Here is a 24671-nt window from a genome sequence, read left to right as displayed (position 1 = left end):
TATTTTGTTACTTTGGCAGAGTCATTGCTGAAGATGATTTTTTATTTAATGTGATTAGAGATTAATTCACTTGTGTCCCTCATTTTAAGGTCAACCCTGTTGTGTGAACTGAACTCTTGTAATATGGTGAAACTATTTATTTTTGTATAAAAATAAATAATAAAAAAAGCCAAAGAAACATTGAACATGGTGTAAAAGCAGGTGAGCTGGTTCTACTCTTTTCGGGACATTTTCTGTTGTTTTGTGGTGGAAAACAGAGCAGGTTGAGCGTTCAACATCAACCCTCTTACCCATAGAACACCCTCTGTGGGGGTCAGCAATGGAAAGAGAGCCTGTGACGCAACTCCCGCTTTTGGACTTTAACAAGGCGACACTCCATCTTAACTCCTCCTCCACATTTACTGGATTGGTTCAACAGTGCAGAAGAGAACCCAAAAGTAAAAATGTTCTCGCCAGGACCGGAAAGAAACACCGCTCAGGCTTTTCTTTTATGCCTGCTAAGTTAGGTTACCGATAGGCAGGCTAGAAATGTTTTTTTTTTTTTTTTTTTTGTGAATCTTGTATTCAATTGCCACTCCAAGGTTGAACAAAACAAGCTTCCATTCCCCCTGTCACGAGGGGATTTATGGTTGATTTAAAACTAAATCGTCAACCCTGTTACGATCAAACCTGTTACTTCTACTTTATTTGGCACTCAGGGGAATATAGGGTAAATCCATGTGAATTCTATCACTTTTTGACAGCATCCCTTTTGATTTAAACAACACTTTCCATACATGTTTTCACATGGAAAAGGTGGTCAGAAAATTATGATTTGTACCTGTATGCCAAAACATTCAGGAAATAAAGCTGCTCAGAGGTGATCCATTTTGCAAACCCCACCATACCATGAGACATCCATGCCTTTATCACCGGAAAGGATCAGCTGTTGAGTTCGATATCATTTAAAAAGCTTACAAAACAGGGTTGTCAAACTATGATATCATTTCTTGAAAAAAATGATTTAATACAATTGACAAACGCTTAGACCTTACTTTACATCATCTGAGGTTTTTGTGTTGTGCCTACCATTCGTTTGAGTCACAACATGCTCTTGAATGCAGAAATATCTCATTTATACAATGGCCCTATCCCTTCAGACCACTTCAATTTATCCGATACACCATTGACATTTTTACTTCTAGTTACTACTGTAAAAATGTCTGCTGTCAAATGTCAACTTAAATGTCTATCTATTCTATTATGTTTATTTATATGATTTCAATAGGTTTCCTATGGAGGATTGACAGTATAATTTAAAACAGATATTCACATTCAAAACATTTTCTGATGTGTAGACCATGGAGATAGAGGACTCATCTTTGTATCTGTGCCATCATAGGATCTGTGACCACATTGGCAGCGCCATCGCCATTTAAGTAGTACATTTTCTTCTTCATGTTTGGCTGAGCCCTCCTGATGACCTGGTTGGACATGACTCCAACAGTGTCACCAGGAGGGATCAGCCAATGAAGTTGTAAATCCCACCCAGTTGACTACATTAAAATGGTAGTAGCCCTCTATGGAGCTGTCCATGCTAATACAGCCTTTTGGCCACTAGAGGCCTTTGTCATTCTATATGGCGTGGACCTCCAACAGTCTTTGCAGTAACATTTAAAAGTTGACATTTCTATTTTATTTGAATTTGACTACATCTTTCAGCCAAAACATGACACCCACTCTGTATTCAAGAGCATGTTGTGTCTCAACTGATGGCAGGCACAACACAAAACCTCAGATGACGTAAAATAGGGTCTAAGCTACAACATATGCAAATATGAAAAAATGTTTTTAGAATGATGTTTAAGGTTAAAAAAAAAAAAGAAAGAAGAAAGTCAATTTAATTAAAAATCAAAAAAATCTGGTGGGATATGCAAAACGGGTCAACTTGAATGTGTTGGAGATCAGGTCCAAAAAGCCACTTTCTGAGCACTTCTACAAAGGGCAAATATGTATCGAAGGTTTAGTTCAAATGAAAAGGAGTGCTTTCAAAAAGTGATTGAATTCAAGTGGAAGTAAGTTTTGTAGTAAGTTTTTAAAATATAACATCGAGATGGGAAAACGTGTTTTTTATGCAATTGAACATGTGGTTCTTTATGAAAGAATGTTAAAATGAAGTGAATGTCCCTTTTTTTTGTTAACCAAGTTAAACTTCTCAAAGGCACCAAATTGGTGGAATGACCCAACTATAAATAATGACATTGGTGGGGGTTACTATGGTAAATACCTCATAGCTGCATTGGCTATTCCCTGTGACTTCTCTCCTGAAGGTAACGTCATGGTCCTCTGTCCACTCCAGGAGTACACGATGGCTGTGTGGGAAGGCGGAGGACTCCATCAGTGTGCTGCCAGGTGATCCCAGGAAAACGGCCCCTCTTCTAGAACTCAGACGACAATGATAGACAGACGACCAGGCGTAAACAATCAAGAACTGCGCGCTCAACTTGAACCATAAGTCCCATGGCAGAGAGATGCACTATTATTTTAGAACACACACTGTATCAAACCCAAAACCAAGCATTGCTATTTATTGACTCTGCCCAGACGTAACATTTCACTTATAGAGCACAGAGCTCATTCTTTACCATAGACTTATCATCAGCAGTATGTGTAAGCAAAGTCTACATAACATAGAACATGTTACTCCTTATTGACCACAGACATAATAGTCTACTAGAATTGGACTGTACAGCTCAGTTCACTTTGTAACAACCCCAAGCCCCTATCCCCCATAAGAGATTCATCTAGGCCAATCAGAAGGCAAGGAGGAGCTTCTACCATATTGCATTTACCTACGGATAAACATCAACTTTGAGGTTTTGGGGGCTAGGGGTTGTTTGGGGACAGGGCCTAGGTTTCCAGACAAATACACGTTTTAGGGCTTAGAACCCTTATTGGTTCAGAACAGACTGCTGCTCAGGAGAAACAACTGTTACAGATCACATTTGTTTAATTAAATAGCTTTGACAGCATAGTTTTTATATGAATATTAATAAAGACAAAAGGGTAGGTAGCCTACTACATTGAACATTCATTTCATATAGTTCACTAGTTCACCAAATGTATACTTTATTTGATTTTCTGCAATCATTATATCAGTTTTTCAGGAGGGCAGATACAAATAGACTCCAATTTTGCTGGTCTGCATGATAAATGTATTTAAAATCGGGACCCGTTTATTAAAAAAATACAGATTTGTTTTAGCGGACCCTACAGATGTTATATATATATTTTTTAAACACACATATATTTGCAATGATATCCATGCACTTGTTACATTAATTCAGTATGAGTGCTTTTTTTAATTACATTTTTTTACATTCCAACATGGTGACACCTCCACATCACCTAAAATAAGAGATTTTCTCACAATAAAATCACAGAATTACATTGTGAATACGCCAGAGTGAGTGAGATCTTTTAAATAGCTTGAAATAAATACATGTTTCATCTAGTAGTTTTAGGGAAAGGAGAAATGGAGTTTAGATGGGACTACATGCACTGGTTATAACAAATGAATGCTGATAAGTTGGTGCAATAAGATTAACATTTAGTTTGAATGAACAGCACTGAAGTGCTCTATACAATTCTTATATTTTTTAAACGGTACATACAGTTGAAGTCGGAAGTTTACATACACCTTAGCCAAACACATTTAAACAGTTTTTCACAATGACTGACATTTAATCCTAGTAAAAAATCCCTGTCTTAGGTCAGTTAGGATCACCACTTTATTTTAAGAATGTGAAATGTCAGAATAATAGTAGAGAGAATGATTTAGTTCAGCTTTTATTTCTTTCATCACATTCCCAGTGGGTCAGAAGTTTACATACACTCAATTAGTATCTGGTAGCATTGCCATTAAATTGTTTTAACTTGAGTCAAACATTTCGGGTAGCCTTCCACAAGCTTCCCACAATAAGTTGGGTGAATTTTGGCCCATTCCTCCTGACAGAGCTGGTGTAACTGAGTCAGGTTTGTAGGCCTCCTTGCTCGCACACGGTTTTTCAGCTCTGCCCACAAATGTTCTATAGGAGTGAGATCAGAGCTTTGTGATGGCCACTCCAATACCTTGACTTTGTTGTCCTTAAGCCATTTTGCCACAACTTTGGAAGTATGCTTGGGGTCATTGTCCATTTGAAAGACCCAGGTCAGGAAAGTATGATCTTTGTCCCCATGTGCAGTTGCAAACCATAGTCTGGCTATTATGGCGGTTTTGGAGCAGTGGCTTCTTATTTGCTGAGCGGCCTTTCAGGTTATGTTATAGGACTCGTTTTACTGTGGAGATAGATACTTTTGGACCTGTTTCCTCCAGCATCTTCACAAGGTCCTTTGCTGTTGTTCTGGGATTGATTTGCACTTTTCACACAAAAGTATGTTCATCTCTAGGAGACACAACGATTCTACATCCTGAGCGGAATGATGGCTGTGTGGTCCCATGGTGTTTATACTTGCACACTGTTGTTTGTACAGATGAACGTGGTACCTTCAGGCATTTGGAAATTGCTCCCAAGGATGAACCAGACTTGTGGAGGTCTACCATTTTTTTTTTCCTGAGGTTGATGGCTGTTGGCTTATTTCTTCTGATTTTCCCATGATGTCAAGCAAAGAGGCACTGAGTTTGAAGGTAGGCCTTGAAATACATCCACAGGTACACCTCCAATTGACTCAAATGATGTCAATCAGAAGCTTCTAAAGCCATGACATAATTTTCTGGTATTTTCCAAGCTGTTTAAAGGCAGTCAACTAAGTGTATGTAAACTTCTGACCCACTAGAATTGTGATACAGTGAATTATAAGTGAAATAATATGTCTGTAAACAATTGTTGGAAAAATGACTTGTGTCATTCACAAAGTAGATGTCCTAACTGACTTGCCAAAACTGTAGTTTGTTAGCAAGACATTTGTGGAGTGGTTGAAAAACAAGTTTTAATGACTCCAACCTAAGTGTATGTAAACTTCCGGCTTCAACTGTATATACAAGGCGACCTCCTTCAGATCCCTCATATGATACAGTACAGATCTTTTTGGTCTCATGGCATACATACATACATAGTGTTAAGAACCCAGGACTGGGGTCAGGGAGAAAGAGTAGACCATCTCAATGTTTTTCGGAAATCTGATGTTCCGATGCTGGAATCAAGCTACATTTTTCAAGTACATTTTTCGAGACACATCAAATAAATAGATACATTCTATCATACATTTTACATTACATTCCCTGGAGTACAGTAGTAGATCATATATATGTACACATGCTGTCAAAGTTGAAGATTGGATCCGATGCAGTACGTTCTCTGTACATACATTATTACAGTCTGAGTAACCATAGCCGCCTGGGTCGTGTGCAGTGGGGACGAAACATAGATGTACCTGCTGAAAGCAGGGCTGGTCCTGACTGTTCTGTCACCCTAGGCGAGGCAAATGAAAGACGGTCTGAACCAAATATAGATGTCTATGATTTGGTCTGGACCGGACTAAAAACCAACATCCGTGGACGTGGAAATCAAGGCCAATCCAGACAGGACCCCCCCCCCCAAAAAAAGGCATCCAAAAGGCGACGGCATCGATCTGTGCTTACTGAGGTGTAGCCTACAGTGTCGCCTAATTAGAATTTTATGAATGCCCTATCTATGTAGTAGGCCTACCGTTTGTAAAATACCAATAAAAGACGGCAGGTCCGGACAGGACCAAAAAAAGACATCCAGGAGACGTCGGCCCATGCTTACTAGGGTGAAGCCTACTGTGTTGGTCTGCAAAGGAATTTTATGAATGCCCAACCATGTGGAAGACCCACCGTTTGTAAAACAGGCGTTGCATTGGCTTGATTAGTCCTGATTCCTGTGACTAGTCAATTTGGCTATTTCAGCTCTGAATATCAGCTACACAACTTCATCAGGAGTTATCCTGAGCCTATTTGCAATGTGTTTACACAGCGGGAAATACAGAAGTACCTTCTTTTTTCGCTATGATCAGCTTGTAAAAAAAAAAATGTAACCACTGATCATGAACATTTTGCCCACAGGGTGAAACATCTGGACAGCAGTTGTGAATAGCCTGATTATCCATTTCATATTGTCCATTTTACTTTGACCTGTCCTGTTTTTAGGACATGTCAACGCAATTTAGATTAGGCTATTTGATCGGAGAAACCTGTATGATGTAAAAAAGTGTCCGTCTCATTACACTGTCATACTTTTTATCTCCAGCCTGTAGGCTACAGAAAAGGCCACATACTCTTTCTACCATATGCTATATTCAGGGGTGAAAGTATAGTTAAATTCCTCCCGGTATGGGACCAACCGCGTGCACCAGCATTTTTCAAAGGGCCTAATCATAGAATGATATATAGAGTCCCTATTAATTCAATAGGATCTCAGTGGGCCTAGTCGTAAAGACCTGTTATTTCACTTTTAAAATGCATTATCTTATACTGTGGCATAAAAACAACCCGTCAAAAATGTTTTCATCTAATTGTTAAACAATCACTTCAAAGGCCTCCGTCATAGGCTAGCAGTGCACGTTCATCCACTCGCACCATATTAACAGACTCCAAACCGTGGTGAATGGAAAGAGACATCTGTTAAACACCAAAAAGTGAAATGACAAATTTGGCTATTGTCATGTCGCCACGTCTCTGCCATGGCAAAATGTCAATGTTCTCGTCGAACCACATCACATTTGACTGTAGGCTATGTCACCCGTTTTCAAGTCCATTCGCTAATTTGTCATGCGGTAATTATAAACTGGTGTAATAAGCATACAGTTTTCTTGACATTTTGCTGTAATTATTGTGAATGGCTCATGTTTTTACGCTGGCTATATCTGCTACATGATTTATGTTAGATCATTTTCTTAACAGAACGTTGGGAATGGACAAGCAACATGTTTGTGCCCCTGCCTTTGACAAAGTGGGAACTGCTTATCACAGGGTGGCATCAGCGCTCACCTAAAAAGCCCATATGCCACTGGTTAAGAGAAATTGTCATTGTTTTGGGGCAGATGTATTTGAGGTTGTGTTGTTGGGTGTGCATCTTGTTCAGTTTAGCCCAGAAAATGCCACCCGTGTCAATCTGCCGCCATAGGTGGCCGCCTAATGAGCTGACAAGGCCCTGGCTGAATGTGTCCAATTAGAAACGCTCGATTCGGGTTTATTGGTGCAAAATGTCTTACAGCAGTGTGCCCTTCTGAACAACACACTGATACCCATTCTGTCCACTTATCGGCTCACTTTGCCGCTGCCTTTGCCCTCGTGGCTAGGGCCCCTCCCTCTGGCACCGGGCCCTGCGCCCCACGGGATCCCCTGCCGCCCACTAAGCCTGTCCTGGGGGTACCATGGAGGGGGAGGGGACCCCGAGAAGCTGGACGGAGAGCGGCTACGCCCCAGGAAGACCCCTCCCCCCTCGCGGAGCTCGTGACGTGAGGGGGAGGAGCTGAGTGAGCGCTGTAGAGAGGAGGAAGAGCTGCGGGGGTGTGGCGCCGGACTGAAAAGTGCACCGCCGCGGTCCTTCATCAGTTGGGTCAGATTGGCAAGGAAGTCGGCGTCGCTGGTGCTGCTGGCACGCACCCGGAAACGCCGGCGCCTACTGGGGCAGAGAACAGAAGGGGTTGGATTTTAAAACAAACAATTCTGCAACTACAATGTATTATTCAGACACTCATGCCTATACATTCTGATTTGCACCGATAAGTTCCTAAACCAATCCACACAGAAAAAATTGTCTATCATCAGTGATGTGGGATGCAACCCGTACTATCACAGCCTACTAGTCTTGCGTTTGGCAGGGCACAACGTTGTGGAATGTTCAGATACATATATAATGTAGAGTAAACATGCTTCAGATTGAATAGCTGTCGAATAAGAAAGTACATCAGTTTCATTCATTACATTTCTATCTGCGACACTCCATAAAGTTTTCTATTAAACGTGGCCCAGTGCTGTGCCATAATACCATGTTCTTCATACCTGTTGTCTACAGCTGGGCGGGTAGGCGGTTTCCCGGGAGGCGGACGAGGCAGGAACCTGCCGGAGGAGGAGAGCTGCTGCTGCTCGAGCCCTGGAAGAGGGGGAATGATGGGCCGAGGGATTTTACTCCTGCTGCCCGAGGAGGAGAGCGAGAGGGAGTCACGGTCTTCCCCCAGCCAGTCGGAGCGTGAGCCGCGGTCTGAGCAGGAAAGGAACCTCTCCCGGACGCCACAGGGCAGCAGGTTGTCGCAGGAGAGCGATGGAGAGGGCGAGTGGGAGGGCGAGCCAGGCACGGGGCTGCTCCAGCGGTGGCGGCGGTCCATGGTGGGGGAATCCGGGACGGTGGTTGGATCTCGTATGGGGATGCGGCTCAATCTGGGCGAGGAGGGGGATTCTCTTCGCAGCAGGACCAAGGTGGGTGGGGGAGGGGAGGAGGAGAAGGTGCCGGTGCTCTCCGCGGCACTTCCGGCTTTCTCCATCTGAGGGTGTTGGTTGGGTTCGGAGGAACGGTCGGGGAGGCCTGAGTCGCTCTCTGGGTCTTTGTCGTTTGCGAGGTGGGCTGGGATGAGGCTTGGCACAGGGCTGGGGGCTGATTCGACAATCTCCAGCTCGTCGACCTTGACCTCTTGGGGGTCATTGGGTTTGGTTGACAGAGCCTCTAGTGGTATGGCTTCACTCTTCTCCATCACAGGGGACTGTGGTACAGGGTTGGCAGACTGTGGAGAGGCAGACCAGAGATGAATGGTAGATGGACATTAGAGGTGGTGAGGAGGCACAAGTAGAGCTCGGACAGCATAGTCCCTGCCCATCTTCTGAAAACGCCTGAAACCCTACCTCTTCAAAACAGTATATTAAATAAGACATCTCAGTCTTATTCTATCCTCCCAATAAAAAACAAAAATTGCACTTGTCTTTTCCTACTAGCAGTGACGTTGCTGATAACTTCTGTATCGAGGAAAGATGGACCTACTACGACCGTGATATGTGGTTGTCTCACCTAGCGATCTTAAGATGAGCGCACTTAAAGTAAGTCGCTTTGGATAAAAGCGAGAGGTACAGATCTCTGTTCATGTCAGTGAATATCTGGCGTGTGTACAGTTCTTCAAAAGTTAACCTGTACTGCAGTAGACTAAGAAACATTTCCTTCATAATGGATATAACTGCACCGTCAGGGCCATACTTCAGCAGGACATTTTGAAAAAGTGACATTTTAATGCCCAGAATAGAACTGTATGTATATGTGTGAGCAATTCTCATTCTGCCAAAGCCTTGCTCGCACTCACCTGCTCCATCTGGGCTCGGCCCATGTGGCCTAGCATCCCAGGCAGCCTCCTGCCGCCCAGTAACCAGGTACAGGGCAGGGCCATGTGGGACAGGACGGGGCTGCTTGGGGCCGAGGGAGGCTGGTGGTCCTGGACCTCAGCCTCTGAATGCACCTCTAGTTTATTCCCATCCAGAGCATAGTCTCCTGGAGGCTTGGCTGCCCCCGAGGCCCTGCTGCCTCCCCCCTGATCCAGCATCAACCAATCCTGGGAGTTTCCCTCCTGGGGAACAGAACTAAGGTTGAGGGCACCAGCCCCCTCCTCCTGGTCGGGAGTCTCTGTCGCCTGGTCCTCGTCACAGGGGGTGCCAACCTGCTCACCCCGCCCCCCGCCGCTTTCGGGGATTGTGATCTCTCGCTCCTGTGGATGCTGACTCCCCAGACTGGAAATATAAAAGAAAATGGGGATTTGACATGAGTAATTGCTTAATAAATATTTAAAATTTGACTAATGGATTATTTTTTTATTTTTTTTTATGTATTTGTAAAATCTGCATAACTAGCTAATGAACATTCCAACAAGTGAGATGAATTAAGCAAGTTGCCTTGCATGAGCCTTGGCTTGTGCAAGCTAGAAGCAGGAGCTTATCCTCAGTTCCTTTAGCATGAGGCAGCTTGACGTACAAGTACAGCCCCTGGACTAGCCAAAGAACAGTCCAACAAATTCAAGGTTGGTTGAAACAAAACCCTGCATACAGTAGTTTAAGGACTAAATTAATACAAGGGTCTCTGCCTTGTGCCTAGTGCAGTGGTTCTCAAACATCTCCTCCGGGACCCCCAGCAGTATTTGTTCTATTCCAGAGCTAGCACAATGATTCAACTAATCATCAAGCCCTTGAGTACTGAATCAGGTCTTGTAGTTCAAGACTAAAACAAAATTGTGAAATGTCTGCCCCCCCCCCCGGAGGGGTTTGAGAACCACTGTCCTATTGTACACTGTAGAACAATATAAACTATTAAAACTACTGTAAATTAATGGTAAAAGGTACTGACTAGGCATCAAGGAAGCGTTCGATGGTGGGCTTGGGTTCGGGAGCCAGTCTCTTCTCGAAGGCCAGGCTCTGGCTGTGTCTCATTCTCCGGAGCAGGGGGGCCGCCCGGTCCAGGAACATGGTCTCTGAGCGCACCCTTCTGGGGGAGCTCTGGCTCTGGTTGCCACCATGGTTCTGGCTGTGCTCGTCCTCATTCACCACCTGGAGAAGGGGTAGGGAAAGTAGTTGTCACAAAAAAAAGTGTTGGAAGTACAGCGCAAATGTTACCAAAGCCAGGTGACTTCCGACACACAAAGAGAGGACAAGGTAAGAGGCTAATCTCCTTCAGCCTCTTATCTTTGATTGCTTTTGCGGCCTATGGTCAGGTCATATCGCTGGGTCTTAAAAGAGTGACTGAACACACCGATTCCGCATTTCTATCTCTGTTGTTCATTACGAGAAAAAAAAATGCAGTCTCGTGTGTGGTTCAATGTGGCAGTTACTGATGTTTTTCCCCCATGAGACACCATAGGACAGGGGTTCTCAAAGTGGTGTCCATGGATGTGGTACCAGATCCATCTCTCTCTCTTGTTCTCCTTGAAATATGTTTAGAGGGTGTAATTCAATACAGTGTAATATTAATCATCTACAATGTCTTAACCTTGGGCAACATGGGCCTGGGAGGCTTACAGGGATACTGGTATCCACAGCACTCCAATTATCCATTATTCAACTGAATTACATTCCTGTATTTTTTTTTACGTTTAGAAAATAAACACTGTAATTTAAGCTTTAAAAACAGCTAGATATTTGAACTCAGCATCTTTTGGAAGGGCTCGTAAGCAAGCATTTCACCGTAAAGTCTACACCTGTTCTACTTGGCGCATTCGGCAAATAAAATGTCTATATTGATATTAGGTATTAAATATTACTTCCTGATGAATTTGCAATCCCAAAAGGGGTCCCCGGGCCCCAAAAAGTTTGAGAACCCCTGTCATGGGAACAAAGCCAGTATCACTTCCTCAAAATAGTCAGAATGAATCTAAGATAGGGGAAACTGGGGTAAGTACCTTACCTTATAGAAAATCAGTATAGAATTCTTGCCTTTGTGCTGTTGTCTGTGCCCAATAATGTTTGTACCATGTTTTGTGCTGCTACCATGCTGTGTTGCTACCATGTTGTTTTCATGTTGCTACCATGCTGTGTTGTCATGTGTTGCTGCCTTGCTATGTTGTTGTCTTAAGTCTCTCTTGCCGTGATGTGTGTTTTGTCCTATATATATATATATATATATATATATATTTTTTTTTATCCCAGCCCCCATCCCCGCAGGAGGCCTTTTGGTAGGCAGTCATTGTAAATAAGAATTTGTTCTTAACTGACTTGCCTAGTTAAATAAAGGTAAATTCATTTTTTTTTTTATTAAATAGTATAGTACTGAACATACAGTCTTCAATATAGAAAATGTACCTGTTGAAGTAGACAAGGTTGGCTGAACTGCAGCAGTAAAGGGAAACTAATGGGGGTGTTTATTTGATAAAATGCAATAATTGTGTGTTCCTGTCTAAAACCCAGTATTTATTTATATGGTCAATAACATTTGATTATTTCACAAATATGCATGTGTTCCAATCCTGACCTTCCTGATGAGCGGTTGTTGTTGTTGCTGGGCTGCGGCGTGGTTGCAGTTGCGGTTGCGGTCCATCTCCTCCCACACGTCAACGCCCTGGGCAGCACGTTGGTGCTGGGCCGGGATGGGGGGGCAGTTGTCGGCGTCGCTGAGGCGCTCGCCCTGCAGTACGTCCTCAGTGTTCTCCCTCTGCAGCTCGGCGGGGAGCACCGAGGCATTGGCCATGCTGGCGGGATATAGAGAAGGAGGAAGGGAGGGTGTTTGAGAGGGAGAAGGAGAAAGAGAAAAGAGCGAGTGAGAGAGAGGGAGTCGGGAAAGGAACAGAAAAAGGGACAGAGAGGAGAGAGAAAATCATTCAGCTGCTACTTTCCAGAGGACAAATTAGGCCAGTGGTTTCCAAGGGATCGTTGACCGAATAAACAGATTTCCTTTCCACCCAAAAAAGCTTGGCAGATTTTACAGAATCAACCCATGGATTGAATTGCGTTAGTGGGACAAAAGTTATACCATGTCGATTTGAAGGAAGGTATTACAGTCAAATCAGCAAATGCTGACCAATTAGGCATCAATTACACCCATTCACACAAATATTCTGCATCACACCAACCAACACGAAACCAAACAAAGTTATGGATTAACATAACATTTCTCCATCTGACCTGTCAGATCAGCTCTGAAAAAGATCTGATGTGAAAAGATCTGGGGCATCTTTTATTCATCATGCATAGGCAAAAATCTGAATGTTTGCTTGAGAGTGTGCATAAATTCACACACAGCCATGACCATGCGTGTGCACAGTGGTGGAATAAGGGGACAGCTTATCAAGCGCTGAGTGTGGAAAACATTGTATTCTAGATATGTAGCGATGTAATAATGTACTGTTTTATCTTTTGTTTGAAATGTAATTTAAGTGTCTTAATGTGTTTGGACCCCAGGAAGAGCAGCTGCTGCTAATGGGGATCCCTAATAAATACAAATACAAAATATATATCCATTAGCCTGTCAAGATATTATATATTTCACAAAAGCACATTTGTTACAATAATCCATATCAAGTACTGTTATTTGTTAAATGGAAATTTCGAAAATGTTCTACTTCATATTCATCTCCTAATGGAGATGGGAGATCCTTCCAGATGGACAACCATCTCTGCAGCACCACCAATCAGGCCTTTACGGTAGAGTGGCGAGATGGAAGACACTTCAGAAAGTATTTAGACCCCTTGACTTTTTCCACATTATGTTGCGTTACAGTGTTATTCTCGATTGATTAAATAAATACTACACATTCTCAGCAATCTATACACAATACCCCATAATGACAAAGCGAAAACAGTTTTTTGACATTCTTGCAAATGTATTAAAAATGTAAAACAGAAATACCTTATTGACATAAGTATTCAGACCCTTTGCTATGAGACTCGAAATCGAGCTCAGGTGCATCCTGTTTCCATGATCATCCTTGAGATGTTTCTAAACCTTGATTGGAGTCCACTATTGGTAAATTCAATTGATTGGACATGATTTGGAAAGGCACACCTGTCTATATATGAGGTCCCACAGTTGACAGTGCAAAAACCAAGCCTTGAGGTTGAAGGACACGATTAAGTTGAGGCACAGATCTGTGGAAGGGTACCAACACATTTCTGCAGCATTGAAGGTCCCCAAGAACACAGTGGCCTCCATCATTCTTAAATGGAAGATGTTTGGAACCACCAAGACTCTTCCTAGAGCTGGCTGTCTGGCCAAACTGAGCAATCGGGAAGTGCCTTGGTCAAGGAGGTGACTAAGAACCCAATGGTCACTCTGACAGAGCTCCAGATTTCCTCTGTGGAAATGGGAGAACCTTCCAGAAGGACAACCATCTCTGCAGCACTCCACCAATGAGGCCTTTATGGTAGAGTGGTCAGACAGAAGCCACTCCTCAGTAAAAGGCACATTACAGCCTGCTTGGAGTTTGCCAAAATGCACCTAAACACTCTCTATTTGGCCTAAATGCCAATCATCACGTCTGAAGGAAACCTGGCACCATAACTACAGTAAAGCATGGTGGTGGCAGCATCATGCTGTGGGGATGTTTTCAGCGGCAGGGACTGGGAGACTAGTCAGGATCAAGATAAAGGTGAACGGAGCAAAGTATAGAGAGATCCTTGATGAAAACCTCCTCCAGAGCACTCAGGGCATCAGACTGGTGTGATGGTTCACCTTTCAACAGGACAACAACCCTAAGCACATAGCCAAGACAACACAGGAGTGGCTTTGGGACGAGTCTCTGAATGTCCTTGAGTGGCCCAGCCAGAGCCAGGACTTAAACATGATCGAACAGTTCTGGAGAGATCTGAAAATAGCTGTGAAGCAACGCTCCCCAACCAACCTGGCAGAGCTTGGGAGGATCAGAAAGGCAGAACCTCCCCAAATACAGGTGTGCCAAGCTTGTAGCCTCATACCCAAGACAACTTGAGGCTGTAATGGCTGCCAAAGGTGCTTCAACAAAGTACTGAGTAAAGGGTCTGAATAATTATGTAAATGTAATATTTCAGATTTAAATTTGTTATATATTAGCAAAAATGTCTAGACCTGTTTTTGCTTCGTCATTATGGCTTATTGTGTGTAGATTGATGAGGGGAAAAAACGACTGAATCAATTAGAATAGAATTAAGGCTGTAACATAACAAAATCTGGGAAAAGTCATGGGGTCTGAAGCTTTCCGAAGGCACTGTATGTGAAAATTGGGCATTTCTAGGTTTTGTAGTAAAAAAGAAACACTCATCTTCCTGTCTTTTTTACTACAAAACCTAGAAACGCGCAATTTTCACATATGTTGTGGTGGATTAATGAAGTTGAACATTTTGTTTTTTACATTTCTCTTTCAATTAGAGACACATCATCAGCAAAAGGAACAGAAACACGTACAATTTTCATACACCATGGCACAACAGGTTGAAGTCAAGAGGGGTGTCTTTGCCATGATGCCAACGGGTTTTCCAAATACGAACGTAGCAATAGACGGCACCAACATGGCCATAAAAGCATCCTCCCAAAACAAGTTCAACTGTGTGAACAGAAAAGGCTTCCACTCTTAAATGTGCAGGTGATGGGTTATACGATGCGCAAAATACACTGCTGAATGTGGTGGAAAGGTGGCAAGCATGACTCGTTCATTCTGCAAAACAGCAATGTTGGCCTATATGCCTACAGGTGGAAGCTATTGAGGATGGATGGCTTCTTGGCAAGTATTGCCTACTCATTTCAAGTATATTTGCCATTGCTAAAGCAACATGAATTGTCCCAACGGTCCTCTCTTTGTAGCTATGTTTTTATTTTTACTGTTCAAGCCACAACGGAGCAAACCAAATAAAAAACCTTTTGTTTTAACTCAATCTCTAACACTAGCACCTATATTCAGTCTCTGAAAATAGTTACTGTTATAATTTTTTGGGGTTGCGCCATTGTATTTCACGGTAAGGCGTTGTATATTCCCCACAGACTTTAAAAGGGATGATTGACCATACAGTATATGAGGTGACACACAGGCCAAGTTCCCATAGTCATCCATCACTATGGGAAAGACCTGAGAATACAGTAATGACATGAGACAAAAGGTTGTCGAGCTGCACAAATCAGGAAATGGCTATAAGAAAAAAGATCAACGGTTGACAATTGCCATTTCCACTATCAGGGCAATAATTAAGAAGTTTAAAGCAACTGGAGATGTTAACAATCGGCCTGGAAGAGGACGTGTGTCTATAAGACCCCATTCACAGTGAGGAGGATGGTTTGAGTGGGTAAACAATCTCCAAGGATAATACCCGGAGAATTGCAGACGTTTCTTGGGTCTTGGGGTCAGAAAGTCTCCAGACGCCACCTACATAACCATAACCAAGTTGTTTGGGAGGGTTGTCATAAAAAAAAAAAAAAACTTTGCTGTCATCAAACCAGAAACTCAAGCACCTACAGTTTGCCAAACGTTACTGGAACTTTCAAATGGGACCAGGTTCTATAGTCAGATGAGACCAAAATATATATTTTTGGAAACAAACACCAGAGGTGGGTTTGGCGTAGACAGAAAGATAGCCATGCAGAAAAGTACCTCATCCCCACTGTGAAGTATGGTGGTTGATCTTTGATGTTGCGGGGCAGTTTGTCTTCCAAAGGCCCTGGGCAACTTGTCAGGATACATGGTATCATGGAATATCAAGTGCCAGCAGATATTAAATCAAAACCTCTGCTAGGAAGCTTAAACTGGGCCGTGGTTTGATCTTCCACTAGGACAATGATCCAAAGCACACCTCAAAATCAACACAAGAATGGTTCACTGACCACAAAATCAAGTTTTTGCCATGGCCTTCCTAGTCCCCTGCCCTAAACCCCATAGAAAACTTGTGGGATAAACTGAAGAGGAGAATCCACAAGTGTGGACCTCCTGAATCTGAAGGATCTGGACAGATTCTGTATGGAGGAATGGTCTCAGATCCCTTGCCATGTGTTCTCCAACATCATCACGCATTATAGGAAGAATTTTCAGAGCTCTTATCTTTGCAAAGGGAGGTCGCAAGTATTGAATGAAGGGGTGCCAACAATTGTGGCACACATATTTGAGACAAATATTGGTTTTATGATAAGAATGTATTTTTTCTTTCAATTATTTTACTTTAATTAAAGGTTAGATTTTTGTGAATATTTTGAATGAAAGACCAAGAGGATAAACATTTACCAAGTGTGCCATTATTAGTGGAGGGCACTGTATATGCACTAAGGCTGAGAACAATTGGTATTTATCAATGTTCATCTCTTACCGGTGTACATATGACACTCGTAGGATTGTTTGATAAAACACACTTTTTCTATGGAAACAAACATTCTAAATTCTGTTCGTAAGTAGTATTTTAGAATAGTTTCGAAGCAATATTGATAAATATTAGTGGAACAAATATCAGAATTGGGCTGCCTGTCTAAACATAGTCTTTGAGTGGAACAGTTAACATTTTGGATTACAGTTGCAACATTTTGGGTACATTCCCAAAATTCCCAGGTTTTTCAGATATCCAGTTTGGAAGATTCCTGGAATAAGTAGGAAATTCAGGAATTCTCCTGCCTGGATTCCTGAAAAAAACTTCAACCCTACTTCTGATACCACACAGTTCTACCTCTCCGCTACTATTTTAAAACAATATGCCATCATTGCAGTTCTTACCCAATGTAAGCTGGTGTGAGGCGGGTCAGTTGCTGAGCGGTGGTGGCTGAACCGGTGATGGTCAGCATATCCTCTGAGTCGCACCTCTCCCAGTCATACGGGTCGTTTTCCAACACGTTGTGGCTCTTCATGGCATTTTCAAACACTGAAATTAGTAGCTGGAACAGAACAATGGGAAGAGCTATTGTTGGCTTGTTGTTGGCAGACAAATACACACATAGGAGTGGGTGTCAATTCCATTCAAATTCAGTCAAACCAGGGAGTTAAGGGCTGTCCTCGACTAATTTTCTTTTGGGGTTAGCCAAGAGGTCTGATCTTTTGACCAATCGATTGGTTGAAATTGTTAAACATGTATCTTTGATTATATTTACACATCCTATGTGTTTAAATCAAATCAACTATATTCACTGAGCTTGTCTGATGTTTTAAGCACACGGTTTGATTAAATAATTAAGACACACAAATGACTAGAGGGTGCCCGACCAGCAATTGATTTGATTGTGCCGAGCCAGCTCAGACTTGCTGCACTGTGTTAAAAAAAAAAAGACAGCGAATGACTGTAACTGGCACCCGTTGTCTCTCCTCCCTGCTGCAGCGACCACCACAGAACATCAAAGTGTTTGTTGATGAAGGTGCAACATAATTATTGCCATTTCTGTCACCAAAATCCTTAATTTCTTTAGGAAAAACATTCCCCATTCCCTCGACCCTTGCTCTCTTTACATGACATGTATGCATCGCATGCACATGACCAAATACCTACAGTTGGGCAAAAAAGTATTTAGTCAGCCACCAATTGTGCAAGTTCTCCCTTTTAAAAAGATGAGAGAGGCCTGTAATTTTCATCATAGGTACACTTCAACTATGACAGACAAAATGAGAAAAAAAATCCAGAAAATCACATTGTAGGATTTTTTATGAATTTAGTTGCAATATGTATTTTCACAACGTTGAAATCAGGTTCATTTTCGGGTTCTTACTGAAAGTTGAAAATACTTATTTTCCTGATGTTGAAAAAACATATTTTACAGATGTTGAAAAAACATATTTTACAGATGTTGCAAATCTTTTGGGCAGATGTTGAAATCAGGCAATTTTTTGGTCCTGAATGAAAGTTGAAAATGAGTCATCTATAGACGACCAAATCAAGACTGGTCCAAACTGGACAAAATCTGAACCAAATCGTCCATGATTGGTTCATATTTGGTACGGACCAGGCAAAAAAACAATGTACATGGACATCAAGGCCCTACGTGGAAATCAAGGCCGGTCCGGAACTGCACCAAAAAAAGACATCCAAATGACGTCGGTCCGTGCTTATTGAGGTGTCGCCTACAGTGTTGCCTGAAATGTAATTTTATGAATGCCCATCTACAGTATGTGGTAAGCCTACCGTTTTTAACACACAAAAAAAACATCCGGACAGGACCAAAAAAAGACATTGGCTCGTGCTTACTAGGGTGAAGCCTACTATGTCGCCCGCAATGGAATTTTATGAATGCCAATCCATGTGGTAGCCCCACCATTTGTAAAACAGGCCGCTGCATTGGTTTTATTGAAAATAAGAATATGTTTTTAACTGACTTGCCTAGTTAAATAAAGGTATAACAAATTTAATTAAAATCGGATTTCCGATTGTTATGAAAACTTGAAATCGGCCCTAATTAATCGGCCATTCCGATTAATCGGTCGACCTCTAATTACAAAATAATTTTCTGACTGTTCGGAACAATGTAAACAACACAAAATAAAGTGTAAGCATACCAGAGAGTCTGTTGTAACAAAAACATTTTTTTGTTAAGCCTTTATTACTGCAAAGACTAAAAAGAGTTCCACTCATTAATGAATGCAATTTCCAAAATGGAACGGTTATTTATTGTTTAAAGTAATTATTCAAGGCTCGCTTTATTTTATTTTAAAACTAAAATGCTTGATTGCATTTCAAATCATGAATGACTCATACGCTGTGTGATGACATTAATGAATGAATGATTGATTGGTACAGTAGCCTTTATAAGTATTGAAACATAGGCCAAATAAGTTACGCTATTAAGACTAAAAAGGATGCACTTTTACGCCTGCAACACAATGGTGGTTATACCAGACTGCTATACTAAGCCTAATGAGAAGGATAAGAATAAGAAAAACAAAAACAATAACAATAAGAAGGAGATCAAGAAAAAGGAGCGTTTTTGCTATTATAAATATAATTAATTCAGACAATTTGGAAGAGTGTAAACAATAAACACATTTTAAATCATTCCAGAGAGGCTGTTCTAACGAGAGAGAAAAAAAAGTCTAAATCTTTACCACAGCAAAGCAAAGATTAAAAACAAAAAGCCGAATTTGTGAAATTGTTTACTTAACATGTCATTGCATGAGGCTTGGTGCTCAATGAATCAGTAGGCTATTAAACAAACACTCAGAGGCAACAGAAGCAGGATCTGTCTTATTTTAAATTCATGGGCTCCCGAGTGGCGCAGCGGTCTAAGACACTGCATCTCAGTGCTAGAGGCGTCACTACAGACACTGGTTCGATTCCAGGCTGTATCACAACCGGCTGTGATTGGGAGTCCCATAGGCTGGCGCACAATTGGCCCAGCGTCGTTCGGGTTAGGGTTTGGCCGGGGTAGGCCGTCATTGTAAATAAGAATTTGTTCTTAACAGACTAGTTAAATAAATGTAAACAATTTTTAAGTATAAAGCTGTTAGGCTATTGATTACAGAACTAATTGAGTTTGCGTTTCCTCTTTCCTCATTCTGCTGCTGCCTACGCAGCATTGTTCTCAACACAAAAATGCTGGTTAACTTTGCTATTATGCACATAGCAACATGGTCTACGAAAAGGCGCCAATTCAACAGCACACTGATATGTTTCAGAACAGTGGACTGAAGAGGGAGAAAGTGCATTTGTTATAAAATAATATGATTTCTATTAGTGTTGCACCATTGTTCTTATGTAATATAACCATGCACAATTTAAGTAGAACATGTATTAGACTGATGGACAGTGCCATCCCCGCAGCCTCCACAATGGATCAGTCCACTCAGACAGGCGCCAATCAGACATGTGTCTTGCACACCATGATATTATTTTCTCGCTACTGCTCGAAAAAAGAAATCTGTGTCGATCAACAACCTATCGACCAAACAATCGACCAGTCAACTAAACAGTCGACTAAATGGGGACAGCCCTACAGGAAGTAAACTAAAATTCCAACTCCAACATTTTCTGGATATTTGAGGTAATGCACACATATGAAAACATATAGACCAATCTTACCTGATAGTCAGGCTTAGTGAAGTAGTCCAGGGTCAGGATATGATCCAGGAAGGCGCTGAACTCTGAGGGGAGGTGTTTGAGCATGAGGCGATTGTCGTAGGTCTCTTTTAGGTTCCCCACCTGTTCCTGTGAGCAGAGGGAAAAGAGCATGAACACACATGCTCATACATGTACAGTACACACACACACACACATGCACTTACTTTGTCTTTGACCTTCCTCCAGGGTAGCTGGCCCACCGTGAACTCCACCAGCATGTAGAAGAGAGACCAGAGGTCATCATGGCGACCCATCTCCTGAATACCACAGACACACACACACACAACATGGGTGAGCAAGGTGAGAACATGTACTCATATAGCCTAGTATAAGGTTGACCTCACCTTATTCTTGTGTGCGTTGACTGAGGCATAGCGCACCGTTCCTCTGAACCCTGCAACGGGACGAGGCTGACAGAGAGAGAGAGAGAGAGATGGATAAGAAATGAAATTGAATCTTCAATATTCACACTAGCACACTACTTAGAATACATGCCCAATGCATTGCTTCATTTTAAGTGGCGATTGAAATGTAGCCATCACATTGACATTTTAGTCATTTAGCAGACACTCTTATCCAGAGTGATTTACAGTAGTGAGTGCATACATGTTCATACTTTTTTCATACTGGTCCCCTATGGGAATCGAACCCACAACCCTGGCATTGCAAGCATCATGCTTTAGCAACTGAGCCACATGCGCATACACACATGCACGGGCAGGAATACTTACAGGACGCACTTCCTGACAAGAGTTGGTGAACTGTCGGGCCAGACCAAAGTCGAGCATGTAGCAGCATCGACACGTGCTGGCCAGGCGCCCCATGGCAAAGTTTGACTGAGGTGGTACAAACACAGTAAATCAGTCACTGATACTTAGTCTTGTCCTTGCCATTGATCTGATGAAGCAGGCAATAATCTAAGTAAATCCTGTTACTCTTTCCAGCAATGCCTGGTACAATGCTTTGAAACTTAAAGCGGTCTTATAATAAGGCATTTCTCACCATGCATAATTTTTTTTACTGATAATAACAAAATGGCTGGGAAGTAGTCAGGATCACTATGAGACATTATAATATTGTCATACATGCTTATGACAAGTTGTGCAATGCATTATAACCACTTAAAGCGCTATACCTGCATTCATACACTGGACGCAGACATAAAAAGTGTATACATTAGTTCATCTGACGCTTAATTGCCAAAATGTCAGACTATCCCTTTAAGACTTGAGTGTTACCAGTACATTATTTATGCTCTTATCTTGTTCCCTTACCCCTGATTCATGACCCCTTATTATTCCCTCATCTTCTGACCCCATGACCCCTTACCGGTTTGATGTCGCGGTGCAGGAAGCCCACAGAGTGGATGCTCTCGATGGCCTCCAGCATCTGTCGGCCCAGCCTCAGAGTGGTGGAGACGGTGAAGGTGCCGCGAGACATAGTTCTGCGCAGGTCTGCCAGATTCCTCCCCTATAGGACACAGACAGTAAAGCAACACACACACACACTTTATTTGAATCCACAAATCACATTACAATTAAAGGGATTCAAATATTTCAAAGGTGGCACACAAGTGTGCACGCACACGCAGCCAAAAACCTGACCTGAAGTTCCATCACCACATAGTTGAAGCGGTCATTGCGGCCACAGCCCACAAAGCGACACACATGATCTTTACCTGAAACAGAGAAACATAAATGTTGCTTAGAAGGTCTCTCTTCTAAAACACATTAGATATTTACAGTATCTGGACAAATTATTAGAAACACGTAAATATCCAATCAATATTTTCCACAAAGGTTTGATACGGTTGTGTGAATTTCAAAGTTCTGGACATTTCAGTGTATTTCCGAACGACCTCCATTCTAGACTTATATCTGAGGTCGTACTGTATTCCAACAGGGCCCCTGTCTCTCACCCTGGAGCTTCTTCAGCACGGCCACCTCCATCTTCAGCACCTGTTTGGGCTGCTGGGAAGACTCCACCTTCAGGGCCACGTTGACCTGGCTCAGTTGATCCAGCACCTCGTAGATCTCCCCGAAGCCACCCCCGCCAATTTTCTTCACCTGAAAATAGAATGGAGAAGGTGGAATGCAGGTAGTAAAGAAAGAAGAGAGAGCGGGTGGGTGGGGGATGGAGGTGGAGAGAGAGAGAGAACGAGAGGGAAGTTGTGAGTGTTCTGTATGAAAAGTGCCATACCGTACCTACAGAAGATACACACACACCACATCTCATACCGGTTAGACACATTACATAACACATTACAGAATGCTGCTTTGACCTCGCTAGGAGAATGGGAGCAGCAACAAGACAGATTTGACCGAAGCTGGCTGTGCCCTTTCTGTAGCTGATAGTATTTATAGTAACTCACCACTCTCCATCTCTCCCGGACCAAGTCTGTGACTGACAGGATGTCTGCCGCCTGCTCTACTGCACCACTCATCCCAAGTGCTGCTCGGGGTGCTCCCAACGACGGCCTGCACCTGGCATCAGTGTCGCTGGCTTTTTACTGCAGAAAGAAATGGAGAAAGGAGAGAAACATTTCAATTTGGACAACTGACAAATTGTGCCAAAGTCGAGTCCTTGATGACCTCCATCTTCATGTGTCCCCAGAGAGATGTCAAAATGTGTGTGTTGTCACTGTCATTTTACTTTCTTCACCTATATACTAATGTAAAGGACGTATTGGAACATTTACATCCATTTGTTTTTACTCACAGCAAATAATGTTTCTTTGGATAATCGCATCACTGGACATTTTAAAAATCGCATCACTGGACATCAGCAGAATCTTCACCCTCTATTGCAGGCTATTTTTAAAGCCCATTTAGCCAAGTCATTTTTCTTATTGTTGTAATAGCTAATATAGCTAAGAATATTGCATGAACACGGTGATTGACATAAGAGCTGCTTGTTCTGAACTTACCCTGTGCGTTGCTTACGGAGCCAACAGACATAGCAATGTACCAACCCAACATAGCCATCCTTTTCCAACATCATCAGCTGTCATTCTGAAAACTGTTAATCGAGGCATTTCATTTGATAAAATATCTGGCAAGTTGGTAGGCTAGCTGGCTAACGTTAGTTATGGTCTAGTAACGTTAAGGTCTTACAAAAGAGAGGGAGAAAGGATCGCTTTGTTAAAATTAGATAGCGTAACGTTACCTTGCTTGACAACAAAGCATCCTTTGCATCCATCACGCACCAGTTAGCTAACAACAAACCAATGCTAGCAGCTAGCTATCTTTTTAGACAGCTATCTATCTAACGTTATCTATCGATATGGTATTTAGTAGCTGGGATAACACTAAATCTGGGTAACGCTAGCTAGCTAATTGGTACAAGCAAACGATTTCTTGTCTCTGTAACATGTCGATTATTTAGCAAGCAAAATAGCTATCATGCGATGTAGCAAGCCAAGCTAGCTGATGTTGGCTAGTAAGGCAGATTTACATGCGGCTTTCATCTAACCTACCTTATTTGATTGCACCATTTCCAAGAATATACTATTTTCAATCCAGGCAGTTAGGTGACATTTCTCCATATCCAGTGCTGTGCTTTCAACTCTTAAAACGTTTCATTGTGTACATAATGGAATGGGGAGAAGGCTTCTCCTCCGCTCATTCACACAACAGAGGCGGTTACGTCACGGGCAAGCGCTCCTTCTATCGATTGATTGATCAATCTGCATCCCTCTGCATCTTTGCAGAGTTCTCTCTTCGATAAGAGGATGCCGCTGCCGGGCTAGGGATACGAAATATAGATGTCCCTGTCATTGCATTATTAGAATCAACAGCGTTTCCTGGCACATACTAAAACTGTGATGAGATTGTGAGATTACAGTATTATGCGCAAAAGAGTGGCACCTCAGAACAGCAATGCAGACAGTGCATTGACACCAGAGACTGATCGACAGTGACAGATCAGAATGAATCCACTGACATTTTAAAGCTAAATCGTGCTATCAAATGCTACATAGAATACTTTAGAAATGCAAATTGTGCTAATGATATTATCCACATATTGTTACATTGCCACGCCACTGTGCTGTCCAAAATCAATCACTTTGGTTTTAGCCATGCAGGCACCCTTCAACATGCGATCCTTACGGGAGGCTGGGCGCCCCCTTGCAGACGGAATTTCCCGGCAGAAACACTGCGATTTCCTGGATTACGCCAAACGCAAGCAGTGGGACAACCATTGGGACAACCGTATAAAGTGAATAAGA

The 24671-nt window shown here is 42.4% G+C and overlaps 1 protein-coding gene across 3 annotated transcripts; it reads right to left on the bottom strand.

The window, feature by feature from the left end:
- Nucleotides 1–4948: 4948 nt before the first annotated feature.
- On the bottom strand, nt 4949–24648 carry LOC110522019 (tau-tubulin kinase 2). Of its 3 annotated transcripts, none has more exons than XM_036975549.1 (15): nt 24553–24648; nt 22815–22952; nt 22362–22509; nt 22048–22121; nt 21773–21913; nt 21175–21279; nt 20788–20853; nt 20608–20700; nt 20405–20530; nt 17122–17279; nt 11937–12153; nt 10320–10519; nt 9289–9709; nt 8006–8721; nt 4949–7625 (listed from the first exon to the last, which is right to left on the bottom strand). In XM_036975549.1, exons 2-15 carry the CDS (start codon nt 22884–22886, stop codon nt 7259–7261), a joined length of 2904 nt encoding a protein of 967 aa, XP_036831444.1. In that variant the 5' UTR covers nt 22887–22952; nt 24553–24648; the 3' UTR covers nt 4949–7258. The 3 variants fall into 3 exon arrangements, with proteins under 3 accessions (XP_036831444.1, XP_021455752.1, XP_021455754.1); XM_021600077.2 differs by lacking the exon at nt 24553–24648 and adding an exon at nt 23919–24461; XM_021600079.2 differs by lacking the exon at nt 24553–24648 and adding an exon at nt 23919–24461 and having other exon boundaries at nt 4949–7622.
- Between the last annotated feature and the right edge of the window lie 23 nt (nt 24649–24671).

This window comes from Oncorhynchus mykiss, chromosome 4, assembly GCF_013265735.2.
Source record: "Oncorhynchus mykiss isolate Arlee chromosome 4, USDA_OmykA_1.1, whole genome shotgun sequence".
In the NCBI taxonomy this organism is placed as follows: domain Eukaryota; kingdom Metazoa; phylum Chordata; class Actinopteri; order Salmoniformes; family Salmonidae; genus Oncorhynchus; species Oncorhynchus mykiss.
The sequence above is the reverse complement of the archived record's forward strand: the minus strand, read 5'-3'. Positions and strand labels throughout refer to the sequence as shown.